Genomic DNA, 22,043 nt, shown 5'->3' with positions numbered 1-22,043 from the left:
CAAACATCCCCATCTTGCTTAAGTTTCTGAACACTGTCCCTCCATATGAAAGAGGAAGTGTGCTGCATCTGCTCTATTTTATGAGTATTGTGTGTGTCTCTGAGGCCCCTGCCAGGTGGCCATTACAAACACAGGCAGGCAAAATTTTGGTGCTTCTGCAATATAAAAATAAACACCCTGCAACACCTCCTCACTGGCCCTTTGTTGTGTGTGACCTAATGAATACAGCACTCAACTGGGCCTCTGGAGATCTTGGTTCTCTTCCTGGATCAGCCACTGTCACTTTTTTTCCCATCTGTAAAACAGGGAAAATGCTACAGTGCTTTGAGATCTACTGATGAACAGCATTGTAGAAGAGCAAGGGACTGTTATTATCTCACATTTATAATGCTCCTTCTTTTCTGGTCTCTCTTACAATGAACAAAGCAGGTTACTACCTCGTTCCTGTTGCTTGCGGTTTTCAATGATGCCCGGTGTGTCTACAAAGGTGACCCGCTCTAAAAGCTTATGAGGCACCTCTATCCCGATCAGCTTCTCCAGGAAGTTCTGCCCAAACTTTTCGAGGGGCGAAAAGGAGCGTGCGCTGTCAGCAGCCATCACGATGCCCTCGATGGTCTTCAGCTTTGGGCCGTGCATGATGACCGTGAACTCAGAGGTGGTGGGTTCAGCCCCTGTCCAGTAACAAGAGAAGCAGAGCAGGTCAGCCGTAAAGTCTAAGCTGTCCTGCTGGAAATGAGTCAGACTCTGTGTCTGAGACTGTCTGCAGAGGATACTCCTAACTCTTGAATATACAGAGGGTGATCCAAAGCAACAGGTATGGTCAGAGAGCATCTTGTAATATCATGTACCTTATGCCTTGTAGAATGTCTTGAGGAAAGGTAAGGCAAATCTACACTACAAAATTAAGTCAACCTAAGTTAGTTCGATGTACAGCCACCACAGTAATTAAATTGCTTTGCATGTCCACACGACACTCCTTGTGTCAGCGGAGCATGTCCTCACCAGGACTGTCAGTGTGGGGCATTGTGGTACGGCATCTGAAAGGCAGCAAGTGTCGATGTAAGTGACGTAGTGTCTACACTGACACTGCATCGACCTAACTACATCAAACTATGGGCTATGCCTCTCGCAGAGGTGGAGTTATTAAGTCAGTGTGGTGGGCAGATTACACTGGTGGCAGCTACATTTTAGTGTAGATACTTACAGAGTTAGGTTGATATAGGCTGCCTTATGTTGACCTAACTGTAGTGTAGACCAGGTTGTAGCTATGCAATGGATGCACAAGTGCAGTTATTCCTGCAGTGGTTAATCTACACTGAGATATCACGAATGTGAAAAGCACTATAAAGGACCAACTCCTGCTCTGCTTTCTAGTTCCTTGATTCTCCCTATGCCCAGAGCTCAGAACGGTTTTTAGTTCAGCAGTGCTACGCTCAGCTGTGTTCAAGGATAAAAAGGAGTGGGAGCTGAGAAGAGGAGATGGGAAATGTCACGCCTGTTGTTAAAGTAAATTAATTGGCTCCATGCATGGAGGGGAAGGATAGAAGAAAAGGGCAAGTTCCCCTTGTTAGAGGATTGTTACTCTGCTGGCCTGGAAGGTGACCTGCAGTGCGATGCCCTATCGGGCTGGAAGATCTCAGTCCTGAGCCTCTGGACTGCAGGAAGTGGGAATGCTGCGAAGGCAGATGCACAGCTTGATCCTGGGAGGTGAAGAGGGGAAGAGGAATCTCATCTGTCTCTCTCTGCACCAATTCCTCTGACTCTTATAGGAGCAGGGTTGCAAGGATTCAAGCCTTCCCTGACTGTCACCTAACAGCCTGGGGGGTTAAATGAATAAAAAGAGAGGTTCAAAGAGCAGCTGGGGACAATGTTTACCAGCCAAGCTCTGGCTGGAATTGACTTGAGACGTGAATGTATGAGTGACAATGCCTGCTTGTACCCTTTGCACAGCACATTAAGCAGAAACAATGGGCAAGCTGGGGTGCATGTTACCTGTGTACAGCTGGTAGGGCGTGTCGTCCAGTCCTAGGAGGTAGTTTATCATGGTGGATTTGCCAACGCTCCATGGTCCCAAGAACAGCACCATTGGCTTGGACGTAATCTCCCCATCTGCAGAGAGGAAATAATAAAAGGAAGTGAACAAGCACTAGAATTTGAGCTCCCTGCTGTAACGAATGTCCCAGCTGAAGAGTGAACAAGAGCCACCCCATCCCACACCCTTAGCTAAATGTTCCAAGCTCAGGGAAATGTTCTAAAGTTCCTTCAGCTGTTTGCAGGGCATAGCGACTGACTCGCGCAGGGCCAGGGTCACGGATACGCAGGTGCACACATGCTACTTATGCTGCTAGGGTTATGCATAGCTTCAGAACCCTGGTACTGGGACTGAATATGTGGAACAAAACAGTCCAGTCTATGACTGACCCAGGTGCCCAATGTTAGCTAAGTCTGTGCTGGTGCTAGACAGTCAGGAGACTCCTTCAGTCTGATAATTCATCTGTGAGATGGAAGAAATAATACAAATTTGATTTCTGCGCTCCTGACTATATTCAGAGTGGAACAAGCCTCACCCTTTGGCTGTCTGATGATGTACAGCCCTATGGCTGGACCTCTGTCCACATGCTGCAGTGAGCGACCTCACCAAATTATGCAAGGTCTTGAAAGGAATGTTTTTCTACTCCATTTTTGAAGATGGATTTGCTTAGTGAATTTTGAGTTTGTTTTTGCAGGCATCTTTTTGCAAGCAGCAGTGCATTCCCAAAAATATGCATGCTCCTGCAAAAACATGCCCTTGTGCACGCCAAGCAGGCCATTGTGACTGCAATTATTTCTTCTGTGGAAGCAAATTGGCAATTTGTGTGGACACAGGCATTTTTGCACGTGGAACGGACATGCATGCATTTTTGCAGGTGCCCCTTTTACAGCTTCTTTTAGAACACAAATCAATTGGAGATTTTGCCATGATCCCTATGGTACAAGAGGTGCAAGGCCAGGCTCAGAGGCTGGGCAGACTGACACAATGGGGCTGGCAGCTGGGGAACATTACATGCCCCAGCTGGTAGGGCCAGTAGGAAATTCATCAAGGGCCTGATCTTGCACCTTTACAATCAATGGGAGTTTTGCTGTGGACTTTCATGGGATCAGGGCATAAGGGCCTGATCCTGCAGCCCCTTACTCAGGTGAGGAGTACTTCAAGTGAGGCTACTCATGTAACAAGCCTTACTGAAGTCAATGGCAAGGATTACTGAGGTGAGGTTCTGCAGGATCAAACCTGGAGCCATCTGCTGAGAAGCATGGACAACTAACATCACCAAGGGGCCACAGGGAGTTGCTATGTTCAGCGCATCCCAGGATTCAGGCCTGATCCACCTGGCACTTAAAAAGAGACAAGCAAAGGAGGACTGCTGAGGATGCTGCAGAGGATGTTGCACAAAGAGCCCATGAAGAGACCCATGGAGAGTCTGGGCCTCAGGACAACCACAGCGAGGGAAAGAGATGTGTGGGAGACATCTCCGGACCAGCAGTCAGGCACACTGCCAGCATAACCTACTCAGTGCAGTGCTCTGTCACCCTCCAGTGGTGGTTGGGCCACAGACACACAAAGGTTGATGAGCCTGCCACAATCTGGTCCCTCATTGCTGTTTTTCGATTGCCAGAAGCTGGGACTGAACAACAGGAAATGCATCACTTGATGATTGCCCTGTGCTATTCATTCCCTCTCAAGCATCTGGCACCGCCACTGTCAGAAAACAGGAGACTGGGCTAGATGGACCATTGGCCTGACCCAATATGGCCGTTTTTATGTTAGCTCGGGCAGTAAAGGCTCATGTTCTGAGATCTACCCGTCCCAAGTTCAGTCATGGCTCCTGATGAGCTGCTCAGGGGCTCAGTGTAACACTAACATTTAAAGAATTGTTTCCATGTTCTAAAACTGAAACCATTGCCTACGACGGGAAAGGGAGGGCGTATGCTGAAAACAACCATGTAGTTTATAGCATTTACTCTGCATAATAATTTATTATACCAATTGCATTACACTAACTTAAATCCTATATCATATACTGTATAATAAATGTCATCATAGAAATAAAGTAAAATGTACAATTGATACAAATATATAATATAGGCAATATGTTCATATGGAAATAATATATTATTGTATCTACAAATAATGTATTATCCATATATAAAGCAAAACATATCGCCAGCAATATGGGTTATACTTTTGCACTAGGGTCTCTGAATGCTTTACAAATAAGAATGAATTAATCCCTGCAATCTCTCTGGCTCCGATTTAGGGCAGCACTTACACATCTGCTTAAAATCAGTGGGGCTTAGAGCTGGGCAGGAAGTGATTTTCCCATTCTAGGAAGATATTTGAGATTTTTTTTAAAAAATGGTTTGGATCAACTGAAACATTTTGCTTCAATTTCAACTATTTTTTAATTTTAAAAGTGGTGTGCCTAGCCTCTGTTCATCAGAGAATGGAGATGGATGGCAGGAGAGAGATCATTTGATCATTGCCTGTTAGTTTCACTCCCTCTGGGGCACCTGGCATTGGCCACTGTCGGTAGACAGATACTGGGCTAGATGGACCTTTGGTCTGACCCAGTATGGCCGTTCTTATGTTCTTATGTTTAAACTTCCTCCCAGACCCCTCACCTCCTCCTGCACCCCAATCTGCTGCACCAGCCGGAGTCACCTCCTGCACCAAACTCTCTCCCAGATCCCGCACCCCTCACTCCCTCCTCTAGTGCCGGGTTTACAATGGCATCAGTGGCACCATGGAGCCAGGCCCATGCTCAGAAGGGGCCCAGGCCTGCCCTGCTTGCACTGCACCCCAAGATTTTGCCAGCCCACTGGCTCCCCACTCCCCTCACTTGCTCCTCTTGGCCCCCTGGTCCCACCCACTGTCTCCTCTCTGCCCCCTGACCGGACCCCAGTGTACCTCCAGCTCCTGACAGTCTCTGCTTCCTACCATCTGTGGGGCCCCGCCTGTCTCCCTGGAGTTGAGTCGCCTGGGACTAGTGCAGAAGCCTGGCCAGCCTTGGCCAGCTGGGATGAGGGACAATATGGGGGGGCTAGGCTGGGTCCCTCCAGGCAAGTGGGTTTTGAGGGAGCCCAACAAGGCAGGGTGTGGCCTGGCTGATTGCGCCACTCCCAAAGGGCCGGAGCAATGCCTCACCCCAGGACCAGCTCTGGCTGCACTGCTGGCTCAGCTCGGCAGACACAGTGACCTCACAGCAGGGCTGGTGAGTGCAGCTGGGAGGCAGTGCATGGGGGAGTGGGTCTCTGGGAGGTCTAGGGGTGTGTGTGCTGGGCTGTGAGGGGGAGGGGAAGATCCATGTGTGTTGGGGCATCAGGGAGTGGGGGTTCTGTGTGGGGTGCTGGGTAGTTGTTGTGGGGCTGTGGGCAGGGGACACTGGGCAGGGGTGGTGTTGTGCAGGACACTGTGCATTTGTGGGAGGCCTGGGGGGGTAATGGGCATAGCGGGTCGGGGGGGCACTGGGCATCGAGAGTCGAGGGGGTATTGCAGAGGTGCTGACTTTCTGATTTCCCTGGGGGTGCTTCACCCTGCTCTGCCCCATGACCCACTCTTATTGCACCCTTTCCCCCAAGCCCCATCCCCACACCATCTCTTCTTGCCCCCACTCCATCCCTGCCCCACCTATTCCTGCCCCATTCTGCACTTTCCCCCGAGTGTCCCCAGCCCTTGCTCCCTCTGCCGCCCCCCCCAGCACCTCCTGCCTGTTGGGTGGGTGGGAGGTGCTGGGGGCAAAGGGGAGGAGCTGGTTGGCAGGGCTGCTGGTGGGTGCTCAGCACACACAATTTTTTTCTTGTGAGTGCTCCAGCCCCAAAGCACCCATGGAGCTGGTACCTATGGGGTGTTGGTGGGGGGGGTCTGTGTGACATGGTATGGGCCCACCCCCGAGGGGAAGGGGCATGCTGGCAGGATGTAAATAGAGCCCTCGCACTGGGCTGAGTGGAGTGGGGCTGGCTCTGCAATGCCATGCTCCATTGCCCCTGGCTGGCCCCTTGCTCTAGGGACTGACCTCCCTGCACCATGCTCCATTGCCTCCATGGGGGCCCACAAATATGTTTGGTGCCAGGTCCACAAAAGGTTACTCTGACCCTGCCTCCTGTACCACAACCCCTGCTAGAGCTGGCACCTGCACACAAACTCCCTCTCAAAGCCCATACCCCCCTCTTGCACCCCAACCCCCTGCCCCAGCCTAGAGCCCCCTCCTGCACTCAAAAGCCCTCCCAGAGCCCACACCCCTCACCCCAATTCCCTGCATCATCCCAGAGCCCCCTCCTGCACCAAACTCCCTCACAGAACCCGCACCCTTCACCCTCTCCTGCACCCCAACACTCTGCCTCAGCCCAGAGCCCCCCCTGCACCCAAACTTCCTCTCAGAGCTTGCACCCCTCACTCCTGCACCCCAAACCCCTGCCCCAGGCTCAGCCCAGAGCCCCCTCCTACACTCCAAACCTCTCGCCCCAGACCAAAGCCTGCACCCCCTCCTGCACCCCAACTGCCTGCCCCAGCCCGGTTAAAGTGAGTGAGAGTGGGGGAGAGCAAGCGATGGAGGGAGCAGGGAATGGAGTGAGTAGGGAAGGGCCTCAGGGAAGGGGCAAGGTAGATCCTGGGTTGATCTTAAATTCAAAAAGTGATCTTGTGCATAAAAAGGTTGGAGACTACTGGGCTAGGGACACCATCCCTGCCCATCCTGACTAATTGTCATTGATGGACCTATCCTCCATGAACTTACCTAGTTCTTTTTTAACCCTGTTATAGTCTTGGCCTTCACAACATCCTCTGGCAAGGAGTTCCACAGGTTGACTGTGTGTTGTGTGAAAAAATACTTCTTTTTGTTTGTTTTAAACTTGCTGCCTATTAATTTCATTTGGTGACTGCTAGTTCTTGTGTTATGAGGAGGAGGAAATAAAACCTCCTTATTTACTTTCTCTACACCACTCATGATTTTATAGACCTCTGTCATATTCCCCCAGCCCCTTAGTCACCTCTTTTCCAAGCTGAAAAGTCCCAGTTTTATCAATCTTTCCACATATGGCAGCCATTCCATACATCTAATCATTTTTGTTGCCCATTTCTGAATCTGTTCCAATTCCAATATTTCTTTTTTGAGCTGGGGCAACCATATCTGCACACAGTATTCACAATGTGGGTGTACCATGGATTTATACAGAGGCAATGAGATATTTTCTGTTTTATTATCTATCCCTTTCTTAATGATTCCCAACATTCTGTTCACTTTTTTGACTGCTGCTGCACATTGAGTGGATGTTTTCAGAGAACTATTCACAGTGACTCTAAGATTTCTTTCTTGAGTGGTAACAGCTAATTTAGACCCCATCACTTTGTATGTATAGTTTGGATTATGTTTTCCCAATGTGCATTACTTTGCATTTATCAACATTGAATTTCATCTGCCATTTTGTTGTCCACCCAGTTTTGAGGGATCCTTTTGTAGCGCTTCACAGTTTGCCTGGCATTTAACTATCTTGAGCAATTTTGTATCATCTGCAAATTTTGCCATCTCACTGTTTGCCCCTTTTTCCAGATAATTTATGAATATATTGAATAGGACTAGGTCCAGTACAGACCTCTAGGGGACACCACTATTTACCTCTCTCCTTCTGAAAACTGACCATTTATTCCTATTATTTGTTTCCTATTTTTTAGCCAGTTGCCAATCCAATGAGAGGACCTGCTCTCTTATCCCATGACAGCTTACTTTGCTTAAGAATCTTTGGTGAGGGGCCTTGTCAAAGGCTTTCTGAAAATCTAAGTACACTATATCCACTGGATCCCCCTTGTCCATATGCTTGTTGACCCCCGTCAAAGAATTCTAGTAGATTGGTGAGGCATGATTTCCCTTTACAAAAACCATGTTGACTCTTCCCCAACAAATCATGTTCATCAAGACTTCTGACAATTTTGTTTCAATCAGTTTACCTGGTACTGAAGTCAGACTTACCGGCCTGTAATTGCTGGGATCACCTCTGGAACCCTTTTTAAAAATTGGCATCACATTAGCTATCCTCCAGTCATTTGGTGACTGATGTGTGAACAATGCACGTGACAACGAGGAACCTTTAAACAGCAGATCTGGAGCTCCAGCACCAAGGGAGGGATTTTGTCCTTAACCCATTGCCACTGGGTTACAGGGAAACAACATTTCTCATACCAAGATGCCCAGCCAGGACATCTGTGGGAGTGCTCAGCTGGTGCTCCAGACCTGCTACTGCTCACCTGCAATTAGCACAGCAGGTGCACCCTGGGCTTTCCATGGCACTGTGGGATTGCAGCTGGACAGACATTTTACGCTTGGTTTTCAGAAGTGCTGAGTATCTGCAGCTCCATCTGAAGGCACGGATGCCACTGAACATCGGGCAATAAAACTCTCCTGCTTCCCAGTCTTACCTTTCTGCTCTCTCTTCTCCATCTCCTAGCTCACCACCTTCCACCCCGTTTCTCTCTCACTGATCTCTTTCCTTTCCCCTTCCTTAGAGGATGTCTACACTGCTTCCTGGGGTGTGATTTGCAGTTCGTATAGAAATTCCTGCGCTCCAGCTAGCTCATTACAAACAGCAGCAAGGACGCTGCAGTGCTGGCATCAGTATTGGCTGTAGGATGTACCGAGGGGTCAGGTGGGCTTGTGAAACCCATGCTGAAGCCCACACGGCTGCCTTCTCACTACTAGATATAGTGAGCTAGCTAGAGTACAGCTAGTGCGGGTACCTCTGCATCAGTGGCCAGTCACACCCTGCCCGCAGTGGATGCACGAGGAAGTGAGAGAAACAGCCAGTGTCACTCAAATATTCGGTATCCTCTACTCGAGTAGCTGTGAATTCCTAGAAGACACCAGCCACATGTGGGGATTTTTACTCTTCACTAACCACAGCTGTTAAACAAATCTTAGCAAACAAAGAGACCATTTCCAGTTTACAGGCCCCCTGAGCTGGTTCTCTGCTGATCACCATGTAGAGTTGAGGGCAACTCGTTTGGGGTCTGGCATTTCCTCTCTCTGTTGCCATGGTTGTGTGCTGTGGGCCTACCAAAGCTAGGGGTTTTCACAAGATGAACAGGGCACTAGAGTGTTGCTATTGTCTCTTCTCTTGTCAACATTTAACATAGCCAACCAGTGGGATTCAGAGCCTCTCCAGTTACAAGTCCGACGTCAGCAAGCAACAGAAATGAACCCTATCCAGCCAGAAGCAGGAACAGCAGGGGAGCAGACAGACCAACGGGTGCTCTTAAGCAAAAATTGCCCCCTTTTCCCCAGCAGAGCAATAAGACTTTTCAATTCAACCGAAAACCCTTTACAGAAGTGCAGCATCACCAATCTGGAGTCCCCTGGTGTTTCATTTAGTTCAGTGCTGTAAATGTGCGACCCTTCGGATAGTCTCTGTACTGGCTTGTGCTGTGGGAGCTTCAGCACAAAGGCTTAGACATTGGAGTGTTATGGTTCCCAGTGGATAACAATTTGTAGAGGGGGCAGGGCCGGCTGGCCACAGATGACCTATATTGCATGCATGTGAGAGAGATCTCTTAGCCCTGAGCGACTCTGATTGGTGGACACTTAAGTTTGGAGGCTGAGCACTTGCCAACAAGAGGGATGTTGCATCTTACAAGAGAAAAGGTTCATTCCAGACTGAAGCGGCATTCATGAGCAACTGCACAGCGCAGGCCCTGAGACCTGTTCACTGCCCTCACACCTCGCCACAGGACAGGGCAGACCGAGGCTTAAAGGGACCAGCAGGTGCAGGGAATGATGTATGTTGTTTTAGTAATTGTGGTGTTTGCATGGAGGAGGGGTGAAACAAGAGTGCTCATCTCCAGAACAGAAGGAGGGGGGTGACTGGAGTGAGAACTTTCCTGGAGAAGGGAGAATGGGATTTTCTATGGTCATACCTTCACATATGCAAAGGGGCAGCATTTCTCCCCCACCCTTTGAAGAGACCATACGTGCTGCAGAAGTGTTTCTCACAGCAAGATTCTTTGTGATGTTCTAGGACCTGGGAAGGCGAGATCATACAAATGGAGGGGGACATGATTGTGTGATGGCAGCCAGATAGTCCCTCTCACTGCTTTCCTCACAGCCTCCCTAGCTTGGTGTCTTTCCTTACTTAAGAGATCCAGGTTAACAGTCAGGGTCTCAGGCCACATCTCCCAGTCCAGCTGAGATATAAGTGTTTAAACACACAGGCTAAGTTCTAGGATCCCATCACATGCTCATCGGAGGTCAGAATTTGGCCCTTGGATTAGAGCCTTGAAATGGGAATTTTAAAGAAAGGGGCACATAAGAAGATAAGAACAGCTATAGTGGGTAGGACCAATGGTTCATCTAGCCCAGTATCTTGTCTTCTGACAGTGGCCAGTGACTGAAACTTCAGCGGGAGTGTAGAGAACAGGGCAATTTTGAGTGATTGTCCATAGTTGTCTACTCCCAGCTTCTGGCAGTTGGAGGTTTAGGGACACCCAAGCATCCTGGACCAGCTGGGCTAATAGCCATTGATAGATCTATCCACCAATAACTTAGTTAGTTCTTTTTGTAACTCAGTTATTACTTTTGGCCTTCACAATATCTCCAGCCTATGAGTTCCACAGGTTGTTGGTGTGTTGTGTGAACAAATGCTTCCTTTTGTTTGTTTTAAATCTGCTGCCTATTAAGTTAATCGGGGGACCTATAGTTCTTGTGTTATGTGAAGGGTAAATAACACTTCTCTAGTCACTTTCTCCACACCATTCATGATTTCATAAACCTCTATCATAACCTCCCCCCCCTTTAGTCATCTCGTTTCAAAATTGAACAATGTCAGTCTTTTTAATCTCTCCTCAGACGGAGAGATGTTCCATCCCCCTAATCATTTTTGTTTCCCCTTCTCTGTACTTTTTCTAATTCTCATATACATTTTTTTGAAATACGGTTGACCAGAACTACATGCAGTATTCAAGGTGTGGGCATGCCATGGGTTTATATAGAGGTCTTATGATATTTTCTGTTTTATTATCTGTCCATTTCCTAATGCTTGCTAACATTCTTAGCATTTTTTTTTTGACTGCTGCTGCACATTGAGTGGACGTTTTCAGAGAACTATCTATGATGACTCCACACAAATGAAGTAGGTTCACTATTTGTCACTGGCAGCTCCCTTCCATAGACAGAAACAAAACACCCACAATAACCCACACCAAAGGTAACTCAGCTCTGTAGGTAGTTCAGCCCTGGAGCTTGGGTGAGACCCAAATTCATGTCCTGTCAGTGTCTCCTCACCCACACAGATCATGTGGCAAGAGTCTGGCCATCTCCAGAGTAACCTCTCCACCCTTAGCATCTCAGGATGCAACTCCAGGGGATTTAAGGCATGTGGTTATGATCCAAAACTGGCAAGAAGATACTGTGCCTGCTGCTGTTTCTCTCAGCGCATGAGATGTATTCACTGAGCTTACTAGTAAAATACAATTTTATTCCTGCCAGCCCTGCAGAGCCAATAAAGCTGCGGGAGAGCAAAGTGTGTTCCATTCTGCTCTGCCCCATGCATCATGAACAGAATCAAAAGCTCAGTGCCAAAAATTTCAGCTGAGAATTTGGCTTTGAACAGACATTTGGTGCTGAACTACAGCTACAAGTCTCATACTTGGGTTCAGGGGCGGCTCCAGGCACCAGCGCAGCAAGCATGTGCCTGGGGCGGCCAGCCACAAAGGGTGGCGTGCTGGTCGCCATGATGGTGAGCGTCAGGTGGCCTTCAGCAGCATTTCTCTGGGAGGTCCGCCGGTCCCACGGCTTCAGCGGTAATTCAGCGGTGGGTACGCCGAACACGCGGGATCTTCAGATCACCCGCAGAAACACTGCTGAATCCGCATGACCAGTGGACTGCCCGCAGGCACGCTGCTGAAGGCCGCCTTGGGGTGGCTTGGGTTTGTCCAAATATTGTTTAAGTTGCTGCTTGAAGCTCAATAGCTCAAATGAGACTGCAGCTCCCACATGATGGTGCCTGCAACATGGCTAGTTTGCAGCCTTCTCATCCTCAAGGCCTGTGCTGACAAGGAGACAGGAGAGAAGCGGAGGGTTTGAAGAGGTTCCACTGCATTCTGGTGGCTTCCTACAGCACTGGCTGCTTCTTGTCCTCTCATTATATCAGAGCCTGTATCTACTGATCTTTCCATCCCCTCCTCCTTGGGTATGAACTCAAAACCATGTCAGGATGCTGGTTTGAGGGCTGGGGATAAGGGCTGTAAAGCTGGTTAAAAAAAAAATCCCCCCACACGCATGGATTCCTTTTGGATGGAAATTCAAAATCCAAAAAATTTTGGCCAAAACTGACCAAAAAAAAAATTAGTTTGGAAATGCTGCAGTGCTTCATGGGAGTTTCAGTACGGGCGCCCTATGCTCCCATTCTCCTCTATAAGCTATGTACCCTGGTCTGATTATATCCTCCATGATGCACCACACTCTTCCTGCTTGGGGAGGGGAGGCAGTGCATCATGGGAGTGCCTTGCTGTGGTCGATCATGGGAGATGTAGACTGGGCATGGAGACTGGCCCATAAAGGAGAATGGGGACTTGAGGTAACTGAACTACAAATCCCAGGAACCACCACAGGAGCATTTCCAAATTGAAATATTTTGGTTTTCAAGTGTTTGGTTTTTCAATGAAAAATTTAAATTTTCCATGGAAAGCAGACACTTCTCATAGACTCATAGACTCCAGGACTGGAAGGGACCTCGAGAGGTCATCGAGTCCAGTCCCCTGCCCTCATGGCAGGACCAAATATTGTCTAGACCATCCCTAATAGACATTTATCTAACCTACTCTTAAATATCTCCAGAGATGGAGATTCCACAACTTCCCTAGGCAATCTATTCCAGTGTTTAACTACCCTGACAGTTAGGAACTTTTTCCTAATGCCCAACCTAAATCTCCCTTGCTGCAGTTTAAGCCCATTGCTTCTTGTTCTATCATTGGAGGCTAAGGTGAACAAGTTTTCTCCCTCCTCCTGATGACACCCTTTTAGATACCTGAAAACTGCTATCAGGTCCCCTCTCAGTCTTCTCTTTTCCAAACTAAACAAACCCAATTCCTTCAGCCTTCCTTCATAGGTCATGTTCTCAAGACCTTTAATCATTCTTGTTGCTCTTCTCTGGACCCTCTCCAATTTCTCCACATCTTCCTTGAAATGCGGTGCCCAGAACTGGACACAATACTCCAGCTGAGGCCTGACCAGCGCAGAGTAAAGTGGAAGAATGACTTCTCGTGTCTTGTTTACAACACACCTGTTAATGCATCCCAGAATCACGTTTGCTTTTTTTGCAACAGTATCACACTGTTGACTCATATTAAGCTTGTGGTCCACTATGACCCCTAGATCTCTTTCTGCCATACTCCTTCCTAGACTCCTTCCTTCCTTCCTCCTTCTCGTAAAAGATTCTATTGAGTCAAAATAAATTTCCATCAAAAAGCAATTTCTGTGAAAAATTTTTGCACAGTGCTAGTTTATATTATGTAGGGAAGCCATTTGTTTCATTTCTCACCTGTGAAATCTCAGCCAAATCCTCTGCTGGTATAACTCTACAGCCCGCTTGACTTAAACTGAGCTTACCCAGTTTACACTAGTCATAGATTTGACCCCATATGCTTAAAACAACCATTTTGTCACTATTATCTGCCTCCTAAGCAAAGATTGCTATTACTTTGAACTTTCTACCAAGTCAATAATAAAAGCAAGAAGCATTCACAGTAAGGTCTTTAACTGTTCACAAACATATCAGTCCCATTTATTTATTTATTTGAAACAAATTAATATATGGCTTTTGAAAATAAGTTAAAATATTGTTTCCAGGATAGATTATTGCTAAATGATCAGCACTGGAATTCCTGTATAATAACTTTACAAGGGGTTATGGTGACAATAGCAAGTTATTAAAACATATAATCTGAAGAGTGTTCTATTCTAATGTGTTCTGGTTTTGTGGGGCTAAGTGTTTGATTAGCCAATGGTATTGGTTCTTATTCATAGCAATAAATGATCACATATAATACATGCAAATAGAGTTGGTTGGAAAATTTCAAACAGAACATTTTCCCATTGGAAAATATGATTTTGTGTAAATTTCCCAGGAGAAAATATGGATTTTGGTGTATTTTCCATCAAGAAAATAAAAATGAAATGTTTTATTTTGAATGGGCTGACATTGCTCTCTGCATCTGCCTCAGCCACCATGATGCCTCGTGAGCGTTGTAGTTCCGGGTTCTCCACAACCCTATTCTCTCCTATGGGCCTTAAACTGTGTCTGACAGTCTCTCTATATGACTGATCTGCCACAGTGCCTCATAGAAGCTGTAGCCTGGCCAGTTTTGTTCCATAAAAAGTTTTGATATTTTGATTTTTTATCCTAACTTGGGATAAAAGCAAATATTGAAATATTGGTATTTCCTGCAGGACAGGAGTTCTGGTTTCTGATCAGCTCTGCATACAACTGCTTCATCTAGTGCTCTATTCACTTTCAATCTGGTTTTGTATTAATACTATTTATAATTATTTAGTATTTGACTGAATCTACATATTAGATACTCAATAGTGGGACTAGAATATTGATGAGGATGGCGAAAGAATAAGCAGCTTGACTCTCAGATCCCACTTGCAGAGCTGGCAACTAGGGGGAAAAAATCTGTACACTGAGTGCATTAGATCTAGACATTAGAGAGGGACATTGAACATGGAAGGATAGAGAATCTCTTTTCTAACCATAATTGCTTTCTGAGCTAGAAGATAAGGCCTGAGTTTCCAGCAGTCAGAAGTCTCATTAGGTGGAAGGTGAGAACAGGGTTGCCACCCAACCCAAATTTTCTAGGCTTGCTTCTGGCTTTGTGGGTCCTTCTTCTGGCCTGCAAAACTAGTTAACAAACAGACTGTATGTTCAGGCATAATCACAACCCCACCTGACAAGGTCACCAAGTTGCTGTGCAATGAAGACTGACTCTCTTTTGTCCACTAGGAGCCTTTCCCAAAGATTACAGCGTCAGCTGAAATAGCAGCACCTAAAGCCATCAGAGTAACTTCATCCTTCCTACATAAATTCTCCCTGGGATTTCAATAGGGCTAATTTACTTCACTTCCTGTCCTAAAGTACTGAGTAGTGTTACTCTGCCCATTAATGCACTGACATGTTCCTCTCCAGAACGGGCCATTTAATAGCAGGGTCCAAGGTGATCCCTGTAGTTCTAGGGTTCATAAAGCACTTTGGGATTTTGTCAGGATGACAAGGGCCATATTTACTTCCAGTTACAGTCTCTGACTGTGTCATGTGACAGTGGGGAGAGTTTGCATTTCCTTGCTCCCAGCTTCAGGGCCTCTGCAGACACAGTCACCGTCCACAGCTCTCAAGGGATCCCTGCTCTGTGGCTCCAGAGTGTGTTCTGCTACACCAGTCTCTCTCCTGCTGTCTAGCTCTTCCCTTGCTCTGGGGAGCAGTAGGACTGGCACTTCATGGCCAGTACTGAGCACCCAGGGCAGCAGGACCCTTACTGGTTCTTCATTAAGCAGGCTATTTTGTGTCCCTTGGGTGCAGGGCTGGCGCTATCATTTAGGCAGCTTAGGCAATTGCCTAAGGTGCTAGGATTATTCGGGGACGGCATTTTGCCAGGGGGGCGGCAGACGGCTCCGGTTGACCTGCCGCAGTGGTGCCTGCGGAGGGTCCGCTGGTCCGCGGCTCCGGTGGAGCTGCCGCAGTCATGCCTGCGGATGGTCGGCTGCTTGCGCGGCTCCAGTGGACCTCCTGCAGGCATGCCTGCGGCAGCTCCACCAGAGCCACGGACCAAAGGACCCTCCACAGGAATGACTGCGGCAGCTCCACCGGAGCCGCGGGATCAGCGCGGGGGGCGGCAAAATGGCCGTGCGCCTAGGGCATGAGAAACCCTAGCGCCGGTCCTGCTTGGGTGTTTCAGGAGGCCCATCTCACTGATATGCCTCCAGCCAGGAGGCCCATGCACACAGTCCTTACCTCTGTAGCCAGGGCAAGCTATACATTCACCTGACCCTGCAGGGTAATCTACCTGACCCTGCAGGGCTACTGAGTGCTATCCTGGGCTTCTCTAGCTTCGGGTGATGGCCTGTCTCCTTAAAAGTCTCTTTACAAACTGCAGTCACCTCTGCCCGCAGTCTGAATCGACCCTATTGCCAATGCTGAGATCTGTACCTCACAGTTGTGGCTAACTTTGCTTGGCTCTCGGTTGAGCCCTGGGCTATCACAGGCATGCCCCCAGCATCCTTCCTCCTTACATTTCCTGCATGGGCTTCCAGACCCAGCAGACCTCAGCTGCCCTGTGTTCTCCCATGCCGCATCTGTAGGGCCCTACCAAATCCACGGCCATGAAAAAATGCATCGTGGACCGTGAAGTCTGGTCTCCTCCCATGAACTCAGGTCTTTTGTGGGCTTTTACCTTATACTATACAGATTTCACAGGGAGGACCAGCCTCTCTCAAATTGGAGGTCATGACCCAAAAGGGAGTTGCAAGGGGAGGCCACAAGGTTGTTTTAGGGGGGGTTGCAGTATTGCCACCCTTACTTCTGCTCTGCCATCAGATCTGGGTGGCTGGAGAGTGGTGGCTGCTGACTGAGGGCCCAGCTCTGAAGGTAGCAGCACAGAAGTAGGGGTGGCAATACCGTACCACCTTTACTTCTGCGCTGGTACTGGTGGGGGCTCTGCCTTCAGACCTGGTATCCCAACCAGCAGCCGCCGCTCTCTAGGGTGACCAAATGAGAGATATGAAATATCGAGATGCCGGGGGAGGAGGTGCCGGCGGAGCACCCAATAAAAAAAAAAAAGAGCCGGCGACGGAGAAAAAAACAAACAATAACCGAGAGCCGCTGGAGCATAGGAAAAATGGTGGGGGCTGAGCACCCACCGGCAGCTCCACACCCCGCACCCCACACACCAGCTCGCCTTCACTCTGCCTCCAACTCCCCTGAGCTGGCTGCTGCGTCCTGCCCCCTCCCCCCCTTCCAGCACTTGCGCCGCCATACAGCTGATTAGCGCAAGCCTGGGAGGGAGGGGTAAGGAGGAGAAATGTGACGTGCTTGGGGAAGAGGTGAGGCCAGGGCGGGGATTTGGAGAGGGATCCAATGGGGGAGGGGAGGCGAAGTTGAGGCAGGGCCGGGGTGGTGTTGGGGCAGGGGGGGCACGAGCCCCCTCTGCCTATGCGCCAGAGGGCAAAATATTGGGACAATTCTCATCCCAATTGATGTTCAGTCGGGACGCAGGACAAACAAGTAAATATTGGGACAGTCCCGATAAAATCGGGATATTTGGTCACCCTACAGCTCTCTGGCTGCCTAGCTCTGAAGGCAACGCCATCACCAGCAGCAGCACAGAAGTAAGGGTAGCAGAACTGTAACCCCCCTACAATAACCTTGCGACCACTTCACAGCTCCTGTTTGGGTCAGGACCCCTACAATTACAATACCATGAAATTTTAGATTTAAATAGCTGAAATAATGAAATTTATTATTTTTAAAATCCTATGGCTGTGAAATTGACCAAAATGGATTGTGAATTTGGTAGGGCCCTACTCATCTGCCACATCTGCCCACAGAACCCCAGGCTCCTAGAAGGGATTTTAATGGGGCTTCCCTGTTCTGCGGGGGGTCTCCTTTACTGGCTCTTGCTCCAGCTCCTTTGCTGGGGTGATTTCCATTCCACAGACTCACTGTGTTGCTTGCCCCTCATGTTCCAGGGATGAAGTGATCATTCAGCAGTACCTTATTCTGGGTGTAGTCCATATGTAGGGTAAGGCAGCATGAGTAAGGATGGTGGGGTGGTGGCCCTTTGGCAACAGCATGCCCATGCCTGTGTTGCATCCCTGTTTTGCAATGAAATGCTCATCAGACACCACGGTTATCTGCTTCCTCTGCAGGGAAATGATTTATAAAGGTTTTCAGCTTGCTCCCCACTGCAGGACTCTGCTGACCTGTCTTCGCGGCTGGCTGTGTGATGGTTCATTGGCTGTTCAGCATCTGGGGAGCGGGTCCTTTTCACTCCGCCACCCCATGCCTCAGCAAGCTGAAAGGCTGCTCTCTGGCATTTTCCTTGCCTCTTATTTCTGTGGGCTCAGAATGCGTCCACACCTGTTGCCATGTGACGTGGCAGCACCTCACAGAGAGAGTCACTTTCTTCTAGCCCTGCTCCAGAGACTTTTCTCCAGGCAGGGAAGCTAGGCTATCCCTCATTCCCCCTCCGTCCCCAGAGCAGAGCATCTGGCTAGGACCTTCCTATGGTCCCCGGGTGGCTTCTTGCTACAGATTTAAAAGCAGCAGAGGGGAAGTAACTTGCCCATGGTCATATCAGCAGGCCAGTAGCAGAGCTGGAAATAGACCCCAGGTTTCCTGAGTGCTAGTTCATGCCCTAACCACTAGGCCACGCTGCCTCCAGAATATGTTTGAGTGCATTGTGTTGCATGGCAGGACTTATACATACACCCATCAAAACGGGCAGCAAGCTGAAAAATATCTTACATGGTAATGCTGTGGAGCACACTTAGGCTGTAGTTTGGCAACAAGGTCTCCACCTGCAGCAGGGCCGTTGCTGTGTGGCAGGATTCTAAGGATATATGAATGAGCAGGCTCACCCAGAGAGGTGCCCTTGTTGCACTGGGTTAACGTGGGTGGTGCCATTTTGTTTCTAACATCAAAGCTCTTCTTAGAGGTTGCTTATTTCCAGAGCTCGCTCTAACCATTGGGTAGAGATGACTGTGGTTAGGTCCATGGTGTATGTGGTACATGCCAGGCCTGCCCCACAGCCGCTTGGGCTCCATTCATTTGAGACAAAAATTGCTTCATTCAGTGTTTGATTTCAAAAGTGACTGTCTCCAAAACACACATTACAACCTGACTATGGGGGTAACAGCACAGCAAAGACCCAGATTGACTGTAATGGGATGCACTCACCTCTTGCAAGTGACCCTCTCAGTGCATGTGCCTGTTCTGCTCTCTCTTGGTTTGTGGTAGGGGCCTGGTGACCTCAGCCCTCTGGCTGAGTCACCACACAGTCAGTTGTGAAATAAAAACAAAGCAAATGCTTTAAGGGTACAAATCCAACAGGGGCCTCTCTCAGGGGCCTTCTGTATCATTTCTCTTAAACTAGTCCCTGCTCTGGTATAGAGTGGTGACCCAGGGCTCCCTCCCTGGGGGCAATGTCTTTGCCCTCTCAGGGCTTTCTGGCTAAGCTCTCCAGCTAGATATCTATAGCTAAGATACTGTATATGCATACAAACATTTGTATATAGATAGGATAGATAGATAGATAATAGATAGAAGATAGATAGATACACACACACCGTTTATAGGTCTAGATCTGTAAACATACACATTTAACAGCTGGTGTGTATTAGACATAGGCTGTGTTTATAGATAAATACCTGTAGCTATAGGTAACTCTAGCTAGCTGAATATGTACTGTGACAAGTTCCTCCTCTACCTTGGTGGGTCCGCGCTTATTGCAGATTTGCTCACCTCAGTGACCTTCCCCAAGCCTGGGTCAGCTCTCCTGTGGTCTGATCAGAGTTGGGAGGTTTGGGGGGAACTCAGGCCTGCCCTCTATTCACTCCAGGTTCCAGCCCAGGGCCCTGTGGATTGCAGCTGTTTATAGTGCCATCCTGTAGAGCTGCATGACAGCTACAACTCCTGGGCTACTTCCCCTTGCCTCCTCCAAACACTTCTTTATCCTCACCACAGGACCTTCCTCCTGGTGTCTGATAACACTTGTACTCCTTAGTCCTCCAGCAGCCCTCGCCCTCACCTCCTTGTGCTTCTTGCTCCCCGTCCTCACATACACTTCCTCTCCACTGGTTCCCCCTATCCTGACTAGAGCGAGCTCCTTTTAAACCCAGGTGCCCTGATTAGCCTGCTTTGATTGGCTGCAGTGTTTCTAATTCAGCCTGTCTGGCCTTAATTGGTTCTAGCAGGTTCCTGATACTCTACTGCAGCCCCTGCTCTGGTCACTCAGGGAACAGAAAACTACTCATACCAGGTGACCAGTATATTTGCCTCTACCAACTCATGTACCCCACTGGTTTGGGTCTGTCACAGTATACAGCTATCTCCCAGTTTCCAGAGGTAAATAAAATTCATTGGAAAGCCAGAGTGTGTCTGGCAGGCATGTTAGTGTAAGGGTGTGTGTGTGTGAGATGCACAATGCACGGGTGCTATGATGCCGTTGTGCAGTCAGGAACCAGTGACTCTGGAAGGACACTGCTCTTCCAGCAGCAGCTCCCTGTGCTTTGGGTGTGTTTGGAGGGGACAGGCTTAAAGGAACGGCAGCAATTTTTTAACATTTGTTGGCTGATCATGTGGCTGTGACCTTACCAATGGCACCAACCCAGCCACCACTGCTGCTGCCCTGTATGGATTTTCACCTCTACCTGTATGGCTGACCGGCTGGAAGAGACTCAGGAACCTCCAAGCACCAGGATTTCCTGCCAATCCAACTGGGAGTGTGCTGTACTAGGTAGCCACGCCCTTACCTTTCTCTGGGGCACCATCCTGGAGGGGCCCTATTTCAATTTAACTCCCGTCACCCAAATATGGTCCTCATGGGAGTGACACAGATACCCTGGCAACACCATTCAAAGCAGAATACATTAGGGCTAGAGCCAGTTCTACCTCCTGAAGGGGCCGAGCAGGGCCGGTGCAACCATTTAGGCGACCTAGGCAGTCGCCTAGGGTGCTAGAATTTGGGGGGGTGCCATTTTCTTTGGCAGTGACCGTGGCGGCCGGATCTTCAGCTGCCCTGGTCGCCGCCGGCATTTAGGCGGAGGGAGCTGGGGCAGGGGAGCGCAGGGAGGGCCACCTGCAGCAAGTAAGCGGGGGGGGGCGGCACGCAGGGGAACTCCCCGCTCCAGCTCACCCCGCCCCACCTCCTCCCCGAGCATGTCGTGACCATTTCACTTCTCCCGCCTCCCAGGCTTGCGGCGCCTAAGCTGTTTGGCACCGCAAACCTGGGAGGCGGGAGAAGTGAAGTGGTCATGGCGTGCTTGGGGAGGAGGCGGGGCAGGGGTGAGCTGCTTCACTTCTCCCGCCTCCCAGGCTTGAGGCGCCAATCAGCTTAGGTGCCGCAAGCCTGAGAGGTGGGAGAAGTGAAGCAGCGACGGCGTGCTTGGGGTGCTGGTGTGCGGAGCAAGGGTGAGCTGGGGTGGGGGGGTGCCTCAGGGCTGAGGGGGAGGACCTGCTGCGGGGGTGGCGCCTCAGGGCATGGGGGGATCTGCCGTGAGGGGGTGCAGCTCAGGGCAGGGGCGCAGGGGGGAGAGCGCAAGGTGGAAATTTCGCCTACGGTGAGAAACATCCTTGCACCGGCCCTGAGGCCAAGGGCATGCTGTGTTCCTGGAGGGTGCTGCTGGGCACTGGAGGGACAATCCCTACCCGTCCCTATCAAAGGGGGTGGAACTGTAGCTACTGTCACTCGCACTGCTGCACCCTCAGATTTCATTGAAATGGGCAGCCTTGCAATGTTCACATCTGCAGGCCTGTGCAAGGTGGGGGACCGCGACATCTGTGACTGACCGGGACCGATTATCTTGTCACACAGGCTGTGCCTTTGCTGCAAAGTGGTGCTGTGATTGTAGTATAGGCACTGACTCCGTGGGCACTCTGGGCAGGGGTGGAATCAGGGTGGGGCCAGGCCAGAGGGAGATGGGAGCACTCACTGGCACGAGTAGAAGTCGGCGCCTATTGGATATAGCGTGAGTAGGCTAGCGTTAACCTAGCACAGGCACCAACAGCATGATGACATGGTGGCCCAGGCTAGTCCTTGGGCTAGTGCCTGAGTACAAGCCAACTGTGGACCTTGGGTATAGAGTGGTAGTTGTTATCCATTCTAGCTATATTGACCCAGCACAGAAATGCCTACCCATGCTGCAAACCACACCTTCAGTTGCAGCGATGATGTACCGGAGACTACAGATGTTTATCTGAGGATGCCATGAATGTGTGGCCTGCTGGACAAAGCCAGCCACTGCAAAATAATA

General features: G+C 49.4%; 1 protein-coding gene across 1 annotated transcript in view; it reads right to left on the bottom strand.

Annotated features, from left to right (window-relative positions):
- Nucleotides 1–22,043, bottom strand: part of SRL (sarcalumenin) — a 116,274-nt gene that overhangs the window by 5,345 nt on the left and 88,886 nt on the right. The window contains 2 exon segments of the mRNA XM_030577879.1: nucleotides 438–671; nucleotides 1,993–2,109. Coding sequence (XP_030433739.1) covers nucleotides 438–671; nucleotides 1,993–2,109 — 351 coding nt within the window.

The sequence above is a fragment of the Gopherus evgoodei genome, chromosome 10 (genome assembly GCF_007399415.2).
Source record: "Gopherus evgoodei ecotype Sinaloan lineage chromosome 10, rGopEvg1_v1.p, whole genome shotgun sequence".
Lineage (NCBI taxonomy): Eukaryota > Metazoa > Chordata > Testudines > Testudinidae > Gopherus > Gopherus evgoodei.
This window is presented reverse-complemented; position numbering and strand designations above follow the sequence as displayed.